Source organism: Pseudophryne corroboree, chromosome 1 (genome assembly GCF_028390025.1).
Source record: "Pseudophryne corroboree isolate aPseCor3 chromosome 1, aPseCor3.hap2, whole genome shotgun sequence".
NCBI lineage: Eukaryota > Metazoa > Chordata > Amphibia > Anura > Myobatrachidae > Pseudophryne > Pseudophryne corroboree.
The window spans coordinates 813,001,711-813,019,338 of NC_086444.1; the positions used below are offsets into that span (position 1 = coordinate 813,001,711).

The window sequence follows — 17,628 nt, forward strand, 5'->3', positions numbered from 1 at the left end:
CAAGAATATGTATTTATAATGTTTAGAAATTATAGACATCAAATCATAAATTGTATTTTGTTTTCTGTATTAAAGGGGCTCTATCATGTCCTTGCTTTTAACCAATAAACCCCATTAGTGTTATTCAGCACAGAGCCTGAGGCCCATATCCAAATCTCAAGTACTGTATGTTGCTCTACTTCATATTTATACATTGATTTTCGATTATATTTATTTTTTTCCACCAGATAATAGACAATCACATGATGACCATAGGTATAAAGCTGGGCCCCAATGCTGGGTACACATTAGACGATAATGTGTACTCAGCGAGATCGGGAGCCAAGGACCCAGCAGGGGTGATGGCATTGGTAAGTGCATACACACTTGTCAATGCCAGCAGCAGCGGAGAGTCAGAGGAAGGGGGGGGGCAGGGCCAGGCTGCATTTGGCAGCAAGGCATTGCTAGCGACATCCCCAGATTGAGCTACATGTACAGACAAAGGGGGATGTGCTCTCCCGCAGGTCTCTAGCGATGTAGTGGGTACACACTGGATGCTCTTAAGAATTTGTTGTAACGAATGGCCGTTATCTGCAAATTCATTTAAATTTCTAGTGTGCACCCAGCTTGAATATTGGGTCATTTTAATGACCTAGATCACAGGTTCTCAAACTCGGTCCTCAGGACCCCACACAGTGCATGTTTTGCAGGTAATCCAGCAGGTGCACAGGTGTATTAATTACTCACTGACACATTTTAAAAGGTCCGCAGGTGGAGCTAATTATTTCACTTGTGATTCTGTGAGGAGACCTGCAAAACATGCACTGTGTGGGGTCGTGAGGACTGAGTTTGAGAACCTGTGACCTAGATAGTCAGCTTATGTTATGAAGACTGTTATATTTCTGTATCTCAGCTTCCCCCTGCATGCAGAGTGACAATGACAGAACCTAACTTTTACCCCATTACCTTAGTATAGACCAGTGGTAGCCAACCCTGGTCCTCGAGAGCTACCAACAGTTCATGTTTTCCAGCTCACCTAGCAGGTGCACAGGTGCAGTCAATACTCACTGACAGATTTAAAAAGATGCACAGGTGGAGCAAATGACTTCACTAGTGATTCTGTGAGGAGATCTAGAAAACAATAACTGTTGGTAGCTCTCGAGGACCAGGGTTGGCTACCCCTGGTATAGACTGTATGCTATATGATTTTCCATGCTGTGAATAATTCTATGCATACTTATACATACATAATTATACATACAGTATTTGTTTTTCTCAAAGTAGACTGAAATGAAGGCATAAGATAATTACATGATATTCTTCGCTATTTTGCCAATTGTCTGCATCAGATTCATTGGTGTCATGTTTCTCATCATCTCCATTTATGGATGGACTGCTGTCCCCTGCACTGCCCTGTGATACACGACTGTGTCTGTCACGTGGAGGCCGAGTTGAAACAAAGAGACTGAGGTCATCAAAATCTTCATCACAGAAAGCGCTGTCCGATGAGTCTTTTTGCTGTCTTCCCGGGTTGTATGGTTTCAGAAAGGATGAATAGACGTAGCCTTGCAGTACTGTAACAAAAGGGAAGTAAGATAAATAGGTGCACAGTCCATCACAGGTCCAAATACCAACTTCATTGGACATCTAAAGAATTATGATTTGATTGTATGCTAGAACTTTGAAATAAATTAACTATACATTAAAATACTTAACACTATACTGCTGCAAAATCTATTGCTACTTTGTGAAATATACAGTACATAATAATGCAGTGTATTCTCTCTCCAGACCTTTTAAATATGGCTTCAGAAATCGCAAAGGGACACCCAGTGAAGAAAAGCATAGGGGGTCAATCCTATTACCCGCGAAGGGTGCGATGTGCCGTTGCTGCAGCATTTAAAGGCCAGCAACGGCACCCCAATCTCGCACCCGTTGTGGGCTGGTTTCTGACAGAACTCGCACAAAAGCCCTATGGGGCAGCGAGCACTTTTGTGCGAATTCGGGCCATCGTTAAGTGCAGCCGCTGCCGCGATGATACACACATGAGATTTCGCTGCTAACAGGATCTACCCCATAATGTGCAATAAGAGGGATTCATCAATCAGAACATTGGAGAAACACATAGGATGCTCTCACCAATACTTACTGCATGTATTACATGTTTCCAGCACTTAACCACTTAACTGATTATTTATTCCCCACAAAACCATTAGAATCCCCTTTCTCTTCCCCCAACCCCCCATACCCAGGCCAGGGATTTATTATTATTTTAAACCCTCCCCCTTCCCCCAGCATATTTTATATATTTATCTGTATATACTCCTCTCCCACCCCATCCCACACCCCCCCATAGGCTTATATGAGGATTAGTTCCTTCTGCTGCAGCTTATTTCTGCACATGCAGAGATCAGCTAAACTGTGGAAGGAGAGGAACGAAGTGAAAACGGGAGGACCCTGCTCTTAGGAGCTTGCAATCTAAGGGGAATGGGGAGACAGACAGATGACAGTGATTGGGGACCTAAGGGCAGGTAGCGATGGCCTAGGCAGGTGGGTGGGGTGAGTAGTGGGGAAACATGTTTATGTAGTGGATGGGTATGCTTTGATGAAAAAGTGGGTTTTCAGTGCCAGATTGAAGCTACTGTGTGCAAGGTGGGGGAGATCTGAGCGAGACAGCTCATTCCAGAATAGGGGGTCAGCACTGGTGACATTTACACAGAAATGTTCCATCTATAGTGATTTGTACCCAATACATACTGTAGATACAGTCAATATGCTAATATAGTGAAGTTATATTTACATGCTGACACAGTCCCACTTAGTGGACAGTTTTGGCAGGTAATGGGAGTTTCTCTGCGCACCGGGGTGGTGTTTGGGTGGAACGTGGTAAAATTTGAGTTAATTAGTGTAGGGGCCTAATTTGGCCCAATTTTACATATCTATATGTTGAGTGGTATGTAGTATATCTTTGCCTCCCCATCATGGTTCTGCACTACTTATCCCTTACTCTGCTGCACAGAAGAAAAAAAAGAAGGTGTTTTTTAAAAGATCAGGTAGCAAAAATAACCAAAGTAGCTAAGCAGTGCAGAGAGCTTCAGGATACAAGTGAGCTCCTGTCTATAGGAAATATGTTGGTGGACAAAGTAATGTGAAAACAAAACTGAACTAACCTGTATAGTGTTAAAATGTATTAGAAAAACTCTGTTGTAGGGATGTCCATTGACCATCAGTGATTTGAAATTTAAAATCATCGATGGTCCTTGACCAATAGTGAACATTTTTACCATCAATGGGGGAGAACCAGATGGTTTCCAGCCATCAATAGTTCAGAGCTACCCATTTTTTCCCCCCTCTAAGTGTCAGGACACGGAGCTTAGCTCAGTCTCTGACACCCGCAAAGCCCCTCCCCCGGGCTCTGATTGGCCCGCAGCTCATTTAATATTAATGCAGGGGTGACCATCAGTGGGTAAAATCATTGATGGTTCCCTAACAGATGGTTTTACACCGTTGAGATAATCCATCAATGGTACCATCGATGGTGACCATTGATAGATAACCCACCGATGGCCATCCCTTCTCTATTATGTAGATTTGCTCCGAACAGCATGTTTTTAAAATGTAGCACTTTAGGGTGGAGATCTCAGGGGCAGATTTATTAAGCCTGGTGAAGTGATAAAGTGGTCGGAGATAGAGTTCCAGCCAGTCAGCCCCTAAATGTCATTTTTCAAACCCAGCATGTTGCATAGTAGTTAGGAGCTGATTGACTGGAACTTTATCACCTTTCACTTTATCACTTCACCAGGCTTATAAATCTGCCCTGTTTTTAACTCTTTTGTTTCCATATTGCACAGTTTAAAGTGAACATTTTACATGTGTCATATTTTACCCAGGAAATGGTTACTTTATTTGTAATAAACAATGTGTCATTTTATACTAGACTGAAACCAAGAAATCTGCTCTGGTAATGTCAAATAAATATGCAGAGGATATTTATTGTTGAGCAATAACAGGAGGACCAACATTTCTAGTTGCTTAGTAAGAAGAGAACCACTGTGCCTAGAGCATTGAACAGGCTGATATTCACACAAAAGAAAGTCAATATTTGATTGAGCGTTTTGTTACTTACTTCCTGTGTCCACAAACCACCTGCTAGTACTTCCCAAAGGGTCGTTGTACTCCACAATAGCCACCATCTCCCCCTCATACAGATCTATATCTAGCTCCTGGGAAGCATTGCACTTGCGCTTTGCCTGGTAAAGTTTATCAACACCATAGGTAGACAGTAGCTTGCATCTGTGAATCTCAGTCTGACGAGGTAGTTCGGGCTTAATGGAACACAAATAGGGAAGATATTGACTGATGCATTTAGCAAAATAGCTAATGTAAAACAGAATATTTAATTGTCAACTTAAAAAGAATATTCATGCAGATCCTGTAGAATGATTAACTCTTCCAGGGCAGTTGCTTGGTATCTAGACATATCACAACCGAAACACAGTATTTTATCATGTATGGTAGATAGATCTTAGATATTTAATATTCATTGTAGTGTCTTTCCAAAGATAAAACACTTTTTATTTTCACTAAACCTAGGGTTTCCAGGGCAGCTACTTAAAACCAAACATCTACAAATTGTATATGCTGTAGAATGTGAGCTCTGATCTGGTTTTGAAGCACTGAAGGAAAAAAAAAATAAGGATCATGATGAACCAGTGACCGCTAGGAATTAAGAGGGTTCCTGTGATAAATACAAGAATGCACAGTCCAAGCATATGGAAGTCATAAAGAGCACTGTGCAAGTGGCATCCACGTGTCATCATGCAATCTCTGTAAAATCCAAACCAGAATCAGAATCAGCTTTATTGGCCAGGTATACTTGCATATACTAGGAATTTGATTTCGGTCTGTTATATAGCAGCCAGGTAGGTATCAGATAAGCAGGTGGGGGGGGGGGGGTGCAAGTAAAGTCACGCACTTGCACGTCTAGTCAGTCAGTGTTCAGGAGTTCATCAGGCAGACCGCTTGGGGAAAGAAACTTATGAGGTTTCTGGGGGACTCGGCGGGGACGGCCCTGTAATGCCTGCCTGAAGGAAGCAAGTTAAACGTGCTGTGGCTGGGGTGTAGCTGGTCCTTTACGGTCTTCGTTCCCTGCTTTTTAGCTCTGGACAAATATAGGTCCTGGACTGAGGGAAGGTTGGCCCCGATGATCTTCTCTGCGGTTCTGACCACCTTATGGAGCCTGCATCTGTCCCTCGTGCTGGCCATACCATACCAGTATCCAAGAGCACAGTACCGACTCCACAATCACGGAGTAGAAGAGGAGCAGAAGCTTCTGTGGGATGTTGAACTTCCGTAGAGGAAGTACAACCTCTGCTGCGCTTTCCCAACAGTGGCGTCAGCGTTGGCCCCCCATTTAGTCCCAGGAGATTGTGGTCCCCAGGAACTTGAAGGAGTCCACTAGCGATACCACACTGTCAGCAATCGTTAGTGGAGGGGAAGTCCACTATCATCTGAACAGTTTTGAGGGAGTTGAGCTCAAGGTTGTTGTGGCTGCACCACTGGACCATCCGGTCTACTTCCTGTCTATAGGCCGATTCATCCCTGTCCTTGATGAGGCCTATGATGGTGGTGTCGTCGGTGAATTTGATGATCTTTACTGATTGCGCCTCTGAGGTGCAGTCATTTGTGTACAGGGAGAAGAGCAGGGGTGAGAGGACAGAGCCCTGATGGGCCCCTGTACTAGACTTCTGTCAGGAAGTCTACTATCCAGGAACAGTTATCTTCTGCCCCTAGGCGAAGTAATTTGGGGTGGAGGATGCTGTGACCCTTGCGTAGGTACTGGGAATGTCTAGGTGCTGTAGAATGTATAGCAGGCCCAGGTTGATTGCATCCTCAACACACAATAGATTTGATCAATAGGCGAACTGTAGGGGGTACACGGACATTAGTGCTATCGGCCTGTAGTCATTCAGGTTCGTGATAGAGGGATTCTTGAGGACCGGCATGATCGTGGACCTTTTGAGGCAGGAAGGGACTTTCTGTAGCTCCAGCGATTTGTTGAAGATCTTGGTGAATATGGGGGCGAGCTGACCCGCACATGCTCTCAGGGCAGATGGTGACACTCCGTCAGGTCCCGGAGCTTTCCTGGGTATGGTCCTTATGAACAGTGCTTCCACCTTTTCTTCGGTGACTTGCAGTGCCTGGAGTTGGCCGTCGGTGTTCGGGGCATCGTAGAGGTGATTGGGTCGCAGGGGACTTCTTTTGCGAACCTGCAATAAAAGTGGTTCAGCTCGTCTGCTAGGTCTTGGTGAATGGTGGTGGACTTCAATGTTTTCGTGTAGTTGGTTATGGATTGCATTGCTTTCCATACAAATATGGGGTAATTGGTGGAGAGATCGTTTGTCAGCTTGTCCGAGAACCGTTTTTGTGCTAGCCTGATTTCTTTAGTCGAGTTACTAGTTCGGTTGTATAGTGCTCTGTCACCATTTTTAAGGTTACACATAGCCAAAAAACCTCCCTATTTAGCATCTGTCAACATGTAATCAACATGATTCCTCTATCATCACTAATAATAGTGCCCACATACCATTAGCCAGGGGTGTCAAACTCAAATTCATCGGGGGCCGCATCAGCAGTTTGGTCCCCATCAAAGGGCCGGTTGTATCTGTAGGTCTATGTGTCCACTCTTTATTATCATAAATTAATGTCACTGCATTCAATTATTACTGTTTTTTGTAATAATGTAAGTAATAACTAGCTCTGAAAGGGGGAGACGCAGAGAGAGAGCGCGAGGGGGGAGAGACGGAGAGAGGAGCAGAGAGAGGGGGAGACAGAGAGGGGAAATGGATAGTGAGGAGATAGGGATAGAGAGGGGGGAGAGACGGAGAGAGAAAGGGGGGAGACAGACAGAGAGCGAGAAAGGAGGAGAGACGGAGAGTGGGGGGAGACAGAGAGGAAGGAGATGCATAGAGGGGGATACATGAAGAGAGAGGGGGGGCAGAGGAGCGAGAGAGAGGAGGAGCAGCACTTTCCACTTGTACAACAATAGTATTGCATTTTCCTGCCTGGCATCAGTAGTGCTTACAATCAGGGGCTGTCACTGTGCATGGAGATGGCTGCCAGTGACTCTATGCATCCCTCCCATGAACTTTTGGCGCTGGTGACAATCAGGACCGGGGTGTAACAGCCAGGTGTCCGTGTGAACAGCAATAGAGAGAGGGACTTGGAATAGTTAAACAAGTCGGGCACATGCAGCATTTGAGTCTATGGTGGAGGAGCTGAAAGCAGAGCATCTCCTTCTCCCCCTCCGGCCGGGAGTCGGGACCCGAGTCACTGACTGTGCAGTGACTGTCTTAATGCACAGGGCTCCGGGGCACTGGTGGTGGGCAGACAGGCGCAGCGTTGGTGGCGGCATTAAATGAGTCAGTGAGACTCATTGTAATGCCGGAAGCTCGGGGACCTGAACCAGCCCCCACCGCGGGAACAGTCAGCCCCCCTGTCACCGCTGATTGTAACAGCTCAGAGCTAAAGCAGCATCACCACCCGGAGCTGGCCGCGGGATCACGGAGTACCCAGCCCCGATCCCCGGCTGCGGAACACTGGCAGCTCTCAGACCCCAACACCCTCCTACAGCCGCAGGTTATCCACTGTCCGAAGCACAACTCACCAAATCGAGGAGAGCTGCGCCATCAAGTCCGCACTGGCAAGGCTCCACCTCCTATTTTTAAAGTTTGCAGCCGGGCCACAGAGCCATCAATCAATCTGGCAGGCTAGGGATTGGCTGCAGCGAAGCGCGTCCCACGGACCCACCCATGTTTGAAATGTGAGTCCGCGGGCCATCAGACGAGGTCTGGCGGGCCGGATTTGGCCCGCGGGCCTTGTGTTTGACACCCCTGCCATTAGCAATAGTTATTAATTTACAGTGTCCTCCATATAATTATTAATAATTAAGTGCCCTCAATATATATAAATGCAAATAGTAATGCCTCCGTTGTTGAATTCAAATATGAAAATTTTGTGCACATTTTTTTATACCATTCTTGGCCCCCTAATATGTCCTGTAATTGTAGTAGGAATTATAATTATTTAAAATCATGTTCTTTTTTAGATCTACCAATATCCATTGTCATTTAAAAAAAAATGAATAGAAGCTAATCAGACTGCTGCCAAAGAGCTACCAGCGGGAGGATTATCTGGTAAGCCTGCTTACTAAACACATGGTCATCCAATCAGGAGTGGTCTCTCTCTCGTTCATCAGAGACGTTTACTGTTCAGTCCCTCCCTAGAGGAATGGATTAATTGCTTAGCAGCATGGGCCATTATTGAAAATCAGGGAGATTTTATAACATTAGTAATGGTGAGTTCCCCATAAACCACATGTGGTGTATCCTAAATTACATGCGATTTAGGATATTGAAAGCTGGCCCACATCACCATACAGTATATCAGTGGTGATTTTATTTACACCATCCTGGATAGCAAATCCAGCTGTTTGGAAGACACAGTCATCAAAGAGAAATACTAAATCTAGCCTCAGTGTATAGTATCTGCATCAACAATTTACAATATATCATACTTGCCTACTCTCTTGGAATGGGTGTAGTATGGTATGAAGGCGGTCGGGCTCCCGGTGACCAGCATACCGGCGCCGGGAGTCCGACGCCGGCATACCTACAGTGTGGCGAGAGCAAATGAGCCCCTTGCGGGCTCGCTGCGCTCGCCATGCTGCGGGCACGGTGGTACCCTATTTTATTCTCCCTCCAGGGGGGTTGTGGACCCCCACGAGGGAGAATAAGTGTCGGTATGCCAGCTGTCAGGATCCCAGCGCCGGTATACTGTGCGCCGGGATCCTGACAGCCGGCATACTGAAGACCACCCCTTGGAATGGTCGGGAAAATCGGGTGACCCTCCCGGCCCCCCAGAAGAGCAGGCAAGTCTCCCGATTTCTGAGGTCCCCCCTGCCCAGCCACCCACTTAGTGAGTAAAGTGGGTGGTCCGGGCAGTCGATGACGCGATTCTTGTTGAATTGCGTCATCATAGCCACGCCCCCTGCAGTATAATGCCGGTAATAGCGGCATTACACATCGTGGGCATGGCTTAAATGACGTGATCCATCAGCCAAGCCCCACCCCACCTCCGTCCTGCCCCCTTTCCACCTCTGGCCCGTCCCCCTCTGCTCGTCACATCACTGCCCCGCCCCCTGCTGAGCCGACCTGGCTGCTCTCTCCCGGAAAGAGCAGCCATAAAGTCGGTAAGTATGCAATATAGTTGCTCACTACATGCTCTATTCATTGTGCTTTTCACCAGAGTGTGGTTGTGGAGAACACTAACTCATATTTCTGGGTTCAAAGCACCTGTTAAATGCACTGGGAAGTTTCTGGGACACACTTATGTGACATGTGATGCCAGATGGAATAATACTATATAATTCTGTATGAAAAGTTCAACAGTAACTAAATTTTCATGTCTAAAATTGGATAACACTGAAAAACACATTTCAATTTATAAAAAAAAAAAAGTTTTGATCTAAATATTGGTTTGGCATGGTGTTTCTATTTTAGTGGTATGGGTAGTACTGTCTTATAACCTGCAGATGTCACTGTTGCTGTAGCTGTTTATGAAGAAATGTAGCGACTGTAGTAGCACAGATACATTATGATAAGCGAATACAATTATCAATGGAAATAATGGATGTAGGAGACCAAGTAAGCAAATTATTTTCAACCACAATCTCTAACTATCAGTCAGCAAATAGAGGAGTATATCTTACCAGGGGAGACAGTGTCTTCTTCCTTTCGAAGCTCAGTTTTCTTTCAATAAATGTACCATTGTTGTTTTCCTTCATAAAGTTTAGATTCTGCAGCTCATCCATGATTCGTTGCTGAACCTCATTTACATTTGCAGAGATCAGCTGTAAGCAAGCAAGCAACCAATAACATTTCATTAGAATGCCAAACATGGATTTCCTGAATGACATCACTCAAAACATACACTATTTACACACATGTAGCTTTTAAGAAAGCACAGGCTTATTTTATATACAAGCAAGAGCTTGAAATTTGGCAGGTTTTCTGTTATTTCTTCAATTTTAGTTAATCAGGTTCTCCAGAAGGGTTTCCAGACCCTGTCACTGGGTCCAGCAACAGGGACAAGCTACTTTCTGCAAGGCTCTGTGGTAATGACTATCTCCGTTATTATCTAGGGAATTATGTTATTCATCTAAAATAATTATTATTCAAGACCCCTTATATATGGAATAAAACATTTTGAATAATATGATGGTGTATGAGAATAATTGCTAGCCATATGTGAATTATGACACATTCAGGGATGGATTTACCACTAAGCAACCTTTGCCACATGAAATCCGTCCCTGGTCCCCGGGGGAGGGGGGCTGATAGCCCTACATTGGATTGGAGGATCTGACACTTATACTATGAGACAGGTTCGGAACATCCATTGGTGCAGCAGGTGCATTGCACCAGGGCCCCTGAGGATTATGGGGCTCACCGCTGCCCAGGCCCCCCTGCAGATTATTTTGAGCAATGTTGGATGAATGTCTGAGTGCAGAGAGCAGGGTGGGTCCCACTGTCTGAGTGACCTGCCCCTTACCTTATGGAGTCAGGGTTGACCTTGTGAGTGATGGACTGATAGAGGAGTCCTGCCGCCTATCAGCGCTGATGATCACAGCCACTTGCTGCCTCTATTTAACAGACAGCTGTACATCTTTTCTGATTCACTGTTGTCTGTGAATTAAAGGCAGTTCACAACCACCTGACCGAGTGCTAAACTGAGGAAAGCACAAGGTGCGGGGGTTCCTTTCACAAATAGAGCAGAGGAACTGTGTTCCTGCCCCCACCAAGGTACATGCCCCCTATTCTCCGAACCACACAAGATATTGTGCTTGTAACTGTAACCCACTGCCTCTCCCTGTCACCCTCTCCCTGTAAACGTGGGTTGAGGTGGAGGTGGGGGGGCCCAAATAATGTTTTTGCACCTGGACCCACCACTCACAAGTTCCACCACTGCTACGAGACATACGGAAAAGGATTTTGTACCAATTTGGAATCTAATCTCTCTTTACATATTTCTCCACAATCCCTTCTTGAGGTAGTTAAAGATAATATGTTGTTATTCTCCACTTACTGTATGTGGCATAGACAACTATTCACGCTAAGTTAAAAGTGTCAAAATATACCTCCATCTTTTTACCACTGTGGGGCAATCCTGATTTTACCCTTTAGAAATCATCTCCAATCCTAATGGAGGTCTCCGCTATGTCTAGCACTTTTTACAAGGAGAAACTTTAACTCTCCTTACAGATACTCAACTTCAAGAAAAGTTCCCGTTGATTGTAATCCCTTTGTTCCCGTTTCTACAGGCTAGTAGTTATATCCAAACAGTTCTGCAAACCATAAGAGATGCAGATAAGGAGTGTGGCTTAGATAATGCAATACGTTGTGGGTCTCCACTTCACATATATATGCATATTTTCTCCCCACTTCTTTATATAGATATGGGTACTGTAGGGCTACTGAAGGGGCAAACTGACTTTCCAGATCTCTCAATGAAAACAATTCTAGCTGCAAATCTTAAATTAAATAAACAATTCATTTCTACAGTATCTCATATGCTGATATGCAGCAAAAAATAATGCATAGATCTTATTTCACATCTAAATTAAAATTTGTTATAGGTGATGCACCTACTTCTAACAGCTATAAATATGGATCACCAGAAGCAGATATTGTACATTGTTTGTAGACCTGCCCACAAATGCAAGTATTTTGGAAGGAACACCAGAATTATATAAATAATACATTGAAAATGGAATCTATTGTTGATAAAACATGGGCCTTCTGGGGTATTACCCCAAGACAAATTCATGTAAATTAACCAAAGGTAACCAAATGCTGATCATTAAATTAGTAGCGGCCACCAAGAAGACTATTTTGTCTCAATGGATCTCTCAATGGATCTCTCAGGATCCTATCTTTGTAACCTTATTATATCCCAGAATTTCTTACATGTTTCTACTGGACAGGACTAATGTGTCCTTGCAAAAATAAAAACTTGTGGCAAAATTCTTTAATATATGGCTTCCTTGTGTTCACAAAAAGGTGATATCCAATTATCTACAATAATGCTGTGGCCGCAAAAAATAGGGGGTTTTCGCAATCATTTTTATTTTATCACTGAATTTTTATCTCCCCTATCCAATTCATTCTCGCAAAAATACATAGTCACTTATAAGGGATTTTGCTTCACCTACCTGAGGCAGACGAAACCAATCCCTGATAATTGCTGGCATTGGGAGATAAGCGCCAACTATCGTGGCTAATAGGAGAGTCCCTGACGAACTATTTAGCCACTGTAAATTACCGCGGCTAATTGGATACCGCTGTTTCTCTACAGTTTTCAAGGAAGCACTGAGAAAATGTTTCATGGTATAACCTAGAGGTGCTTGTCTCTGGTGTACCATTTTAATGTATGTATGTGATACATTCCATGTTTTTTTTTACATTATCTTTGTTACTATGTTTTATACAGTATGTAAGAACAAAACTAGTATTGTTCAATCTTTTTGTATTGCCCAATATTGTTGTACTAGGGATTCTTCAAATGTATGTACCCTCCTTTATTCTGCATACCTTTGCTTTTGTGTTATTGTCAAAATTATTAATATTCTTTAATTCAATGTTTATTTTTATTGAATTAACCTGTCAATAACAATTATAAAAAAACAAAAAACAACTAGCACAGCGATTTGCTTCCCCGACTTAGTGATCAGCGGTTGTTGGTCTTGAATGCGAATAACTCAGAGGAAGAAATTGCGGCGTTATTAAAGGACTCAAATCTTCTTCTGCCCCTGGTCCAGATGGGTTTCCCCCCCCAATATTATAAGAAATTTGTGTCGATTCTTACGCCTTTCTTAAAGGTTTTTTTAAATGATCTTCTTGATTGCGCCTCTTTTGACCCTTTAACCTCTTTGGCCAAAATAGTTGTCATATCAAAGCCGGGACAGAATTCAGAGCTCATTTCTAACTATCGTCCTATATCGTTGTTAAATGTAGACATTAAAATGTATGCGAAAGTGTTAGCAAATAGATTGGGTCCGTTACTCCTCTTGCTAGTCCACCCTGACCAAGCTGGTTTCATAACTGGCTGTCTGGCTTTTGATAACACACGGCGCACAATTGATTTGATCCACGCAATTCATCAACAGAAAGTGCCGTCAATGGTCCTGGGATTGGACGCCGAAAAGGCGTTCGATTGGATTCAGTGGCCTTTTATGTTTCATACCCTCCAAGCTGTAGGTTTAGATGATCGGTTTCTTCGGGGTGTCTCTGCCCATTATGACAAACCCAGAACAACTGTTTTGGCCAACAGGGTAGCTTCCTCTCCTTTCCCGATATCTAGTGGGACTCGTCGCCTATCCCCACTTATTTTCGCCCTGACTATTGAACCACTTGCGGCGTGTATCCGAGCTAATTAAAATATTAAAAGGTATTAAGATTAGTTCCACCGAACATAAAATTGCTCTGTACGCAGATGATGTACTACTCACAATTTTAGACCCAGCCAACTCCCTTACACATTTATTTAGAAAGATTGGGGAATATGGCACACTTTCGGGTTATAAAATTAATACGCAAAAAACTGAAGTTATTGATTTTTATATTCCACAAATGGTGCAGGATTCTCTTGAGTAATCCTTTCATTTTTGTTGGAATTGTCATCATTTAACCTACCTGGGGGTCTCTATTACCAAAAATTATTGGCAACTTTATCAAGCTAATTATCTGAAAATATTAGCTCAATTTCAGAGGGACTATGGAGATTGGGGAGGCTACTATATTTCTTGGATTGGTCTTGTTAACGCCATCAAAAAGAATCCATTACCAAGATTACTCTACCTTTTCCAAACACTACCAATTTGTGTGCCACCCTGTGTCTTCAAGCTCCTTCAATATAATATTATGAAATTCATCTGGTCTAAGAAGAGGCCAAGGGTGAAACGTTTGGTTATCCAAAGACACGCCTCTGAGGGCGGCTTGGGTGTTACAAATTTTAAATCCTACTATTTTGCATCTAGGTTAGCACAGTATATTTTGTGGAACAGACCTAACTCTGAAAGCGAAATTGAGGCTGCGCTATATTTGATCAATATGACAACAATGGTGATATATCTATTTATTTATGAAAAATTAATATGTGCTTCAGTTTTAAAAATGAATACACCATAAAAATGCATGCATATCAATAATAAAGAGTTAAAAATGTATAATTCATACAAGAAATGGTTTTGGGTTACCCAAGTAGCCAGGAATTTGAAGAGGTTTAGTATTAGGGAGTCCGTTCCAAAGTTATTCCCCTATAATTATGGAGTCCAGCATAGACAAAGTCTCGGAGGTAAGCAGTGTCCAATTGGATGACAAATTACCGTTAGAGGATGGTGTGCTCCAGGATCTTTAGTGGTGAGCTCCAGGGCCGTCTTAACAGCAGTGTGGGCCCCTGGGCACAGCAATGCACTGGGGCCCCTACCCATCCTCCAGCATTAGGGGTTGCTATCAGCAGCAGCTTTGATGTCCCGTGGACCGTAGGGGGTGTTCTATCTTCCACTCAGCATGTAGGACCTGGAGCAGTTATTTCTGCTAATTACTCCTTTACTGCACAGATGGGGTGGGAGGGAGAACAGTAAACTGTAGAAGGGGGCATTGGGCTGAATGAAGAGGCCCTGGTACTCTTCCAGGGTGTTAGGGGTTGTTTAATAGGGGTGGATAGTGGAGTGTGCTTAATATTCATCATTTTCTGGTGGGAGGGCAGCTTGCTTCACTGCAGATATCTCAAGTTCCTGGAAATAGATTTCTTAGCTTTGAATGGGATAAAAAAAACTAGGGAGTCAAACCTTTCAGGAGGTACTGGAGACACCTTTCAGGAGGTACTGGGGACACCTTTTAGGAGGTACTAGGGACACTTTTCAGGAGGTACTGGTGACCTGGGGATCAGAGTTCAGGAGCCAGAGCAATTCACCAACGAAAATCTAAAACTGCATATCAGGCGTGTGGAGCTGGGGCAGGGACTAGCTGCTGGAAGGCTGATATCTCTGGTTCTGGGCATAGTAGAGACAAGCTGCCAGTGTCACCCAAAATAGGAGAGTCCCAGATTTTGGATTATACCCTCAGAAAAACTCTAAGTCAGACAGAACCCGAGATATCTAGCTGGGAAGAGCAATTAACAGGCTCAGATGGGGACCACTGCTTTCAAGTCGGATATCTCCGGTTCCCCAGGTCCGATTTTCAAAAATCTGGTACCCCTGGAAAGCGGGGACCCTCAGCTAACAGCCTAGGGCCCTTATACTCTTGGGGCCCTTTGGCAAGAGCCCATTGAGTCCATATGAAAAGACAGCCCTGGTGAGCTCCTCATGCAATACGGTGGGTACACTTCCTTGGTGCAGCTTGCTATTTAAAAATCCTCTGAGTATGGATTGGTAGTCTGGACAAGGTTAGGGGATGGTCCGGTCCTCCACTGATACGTTCCTGGCGTGGGTCCCTGTATACCTGACGCGTTTCTCTGCAACCAACTAGCAGCTTTTTCAAAGGTATACCTTTGAAAAAGCTGCTAGTTGGTTGCAGCGAAACGCGTCAGTAATACTTCTTACTTCAATATCACCCCTGCGTTTACATGAATGTCTTTGATCTCCTTGCCCATATGTATTTATAACCCATTTATGGTTTCTATTTCCCTCTGGAGATCAGACAACTGGCCTGGTTACCCCCTGTCACAATCCTGACTGTAGTTTTATATTTGGTGACTTACCCCTGCCATCTGTCCTGGATCCTGTGTCTTTTCACTCACGGAGTTAAAAAGCTTGTCAGCACTATGAGTTTTCCTGAGTTCTCTGCCTGAGAGGTAATAGTTAATTAGCTCCACCTGTGGTGATCTCCTGTGTGAGGCTGAATTCAGTAATCTGAACTTTAGGTCTAAAAGCCAGCATCCTGTGTTTTGCAGAAGTCCAGGCTTCAGTGTTCTCTCGGCCTGCTTGGCCTCATTCTACATCACAGCCTTGGCTAGAGTAGTCACATGACAGTGTCTGTTCACCTGACCCAGAGTTGTCCAATCCTCTGCCAGCCTGAGACTGTCTGCATCACCTAATCCTGCTCACCAATCATCAAGGACCAGGAAGTATAAATCAGGAGGCTGAGTTAGAATCTGGGCCAGTTCCTTGTGTCACATACAGCCTTGTGTGAGTCTTTATGCTGAGCTCCCTTAAGGTAACCTTTGTACCTAAGTTCCTGTGGAAACTCTGTTCCCTTGTTACCGTTTGGTTTACTTGTGTGTTGCCATTTGATTTCACCATTTCCCTGAGTCTCAATGTAAAGGCACAGCTGCAATGTTTCGTCTTAAAGGCACAGTACTGAATTCCGTGTTCTCCACTGAAAACCACAGCTGTCGTGTTTCAGTTTTACTACTGTTGTAGATCGGATCTCCAGAGCTCAGTACTTCCGTGCTTCCAACACCTCCGTGCCTCCGTGCCTCAGCACCTCCGTGCCTCAGCATCTCCGTGCTTCCAGCACCTCTGTGCCTCCGTGCCTCCGTGCCTCAGCACCTCCGTGCCTCAGCATCTCCGTGCTTCCAGCACCTCCGTGCCTCCGTGCCTCAGCACCTCCGTGCCTCAGCATCTCCGTGCTTCCAGCACCTCCGTGCCTCAGCATCTCCGTGCTTCCAGCACCTCCGTGCCTCTGTGCCTCAGTACCTCCGTGCTTCCAGCACCTCCGTGCCTCAGTACCTCCGTGCTTCCAGCACCTCCGTGCCTCCGTGCCTCTGCACCTCCGTGCCTCAGCACCTCCGTGCTTTCAGCACCTCCGTGCCTCAGCACCTCCGTGCCTCAGCATCTCCGTGCTTCCAGCACCTCCGTGCCTCAGCATCTCCGTGCTTCCAGCACCTCCGTGCCTCAGCATCTCCGTGCTTCCAGCACCTCCGTGCCTACGCACCCCAGTGTCTCTACGCACCCCAGTGCCTCCACGCACCCCAGTGTCTCTACGCACCCCAGTGCCTCCACGCACCTCAGTGTCTCCAAGTACCTCAGTGTCTCCAAGCACCTCAGTGTCTCCAAGCACCTCAGTGTCTCCAAGCACCTCAGTGTCTCCAAGCACCTTAGTGTCTCCAAGCACCTCAGTGTCTCCAAGCATCTCAGTGTCCCCAAGCACCCCGTGCCCTTTAGCACAGTTGTACCTGTTATTCTTCACTGATTCATCAGCGCCTTTCCAGTTCTGTCTTTCAGGAGACCTTCAGCGCCCACACGTGCTTCCTGTCTGCCGACCTCATCCTGCATGAGGAGAACCTGGATTCGGCCATCTCTGCCGCGGTTCCTCTTCCCAGTCACCGGAAGAGACCCCGAGTCCACAACACTTCCAAACCAGGTCAGTGGTGGTATTCGTGTAGTCCTCCAGTCGCCCGCGCAGACTTCGCTAGCACCGGGTTCACAAAAACCTTAGTCATGACAGTAGGAACTGGCCACATGGACCCGGCCGAAAGTGTTTGTCTGACGCAGGACCTCCTAAGCAATATTGCAGGACGCTTGGAAGGTCTGGAGTCGACTCAGCATCAATTGGCACGGTGTCTGCAGCGGAATTCTTTCTCCAGAGA

The 17,628-nt window shown here is 45.1% G+C and overlaps 1 protein-coding gene across 1 annotated transcript in view; it reads right to left on the reverse strand.

The window, feature by feature from the left end:
• Nucleotides 1-17,628, reverse strand: part of ARHGEF38 (Rho guanine nucleotide exchange factor 38) — a 159,700-nt gene that overhangs the window by 6,884 nt on the left and 135,188 nt on the right. The window contains exons 11-13 of the mRNA XM_063919288.1: nt 9,749-9,889; nt 4,106-4,304; nt 1,291-1,553 (exon numbers count right to left, since the gene is read on the reverse strand). Coding sequence (XP_063775358.1) covers nt 1,291-1,553; nt 4,106-4,304; nt 9,749-9,889 — 603 coding nt within the window. The remainder of the gene's footprint in view (nt 1-1,290; nt 1,554-4,105; nt 4,305-9,748; nt 9,890-17,628) is intronic.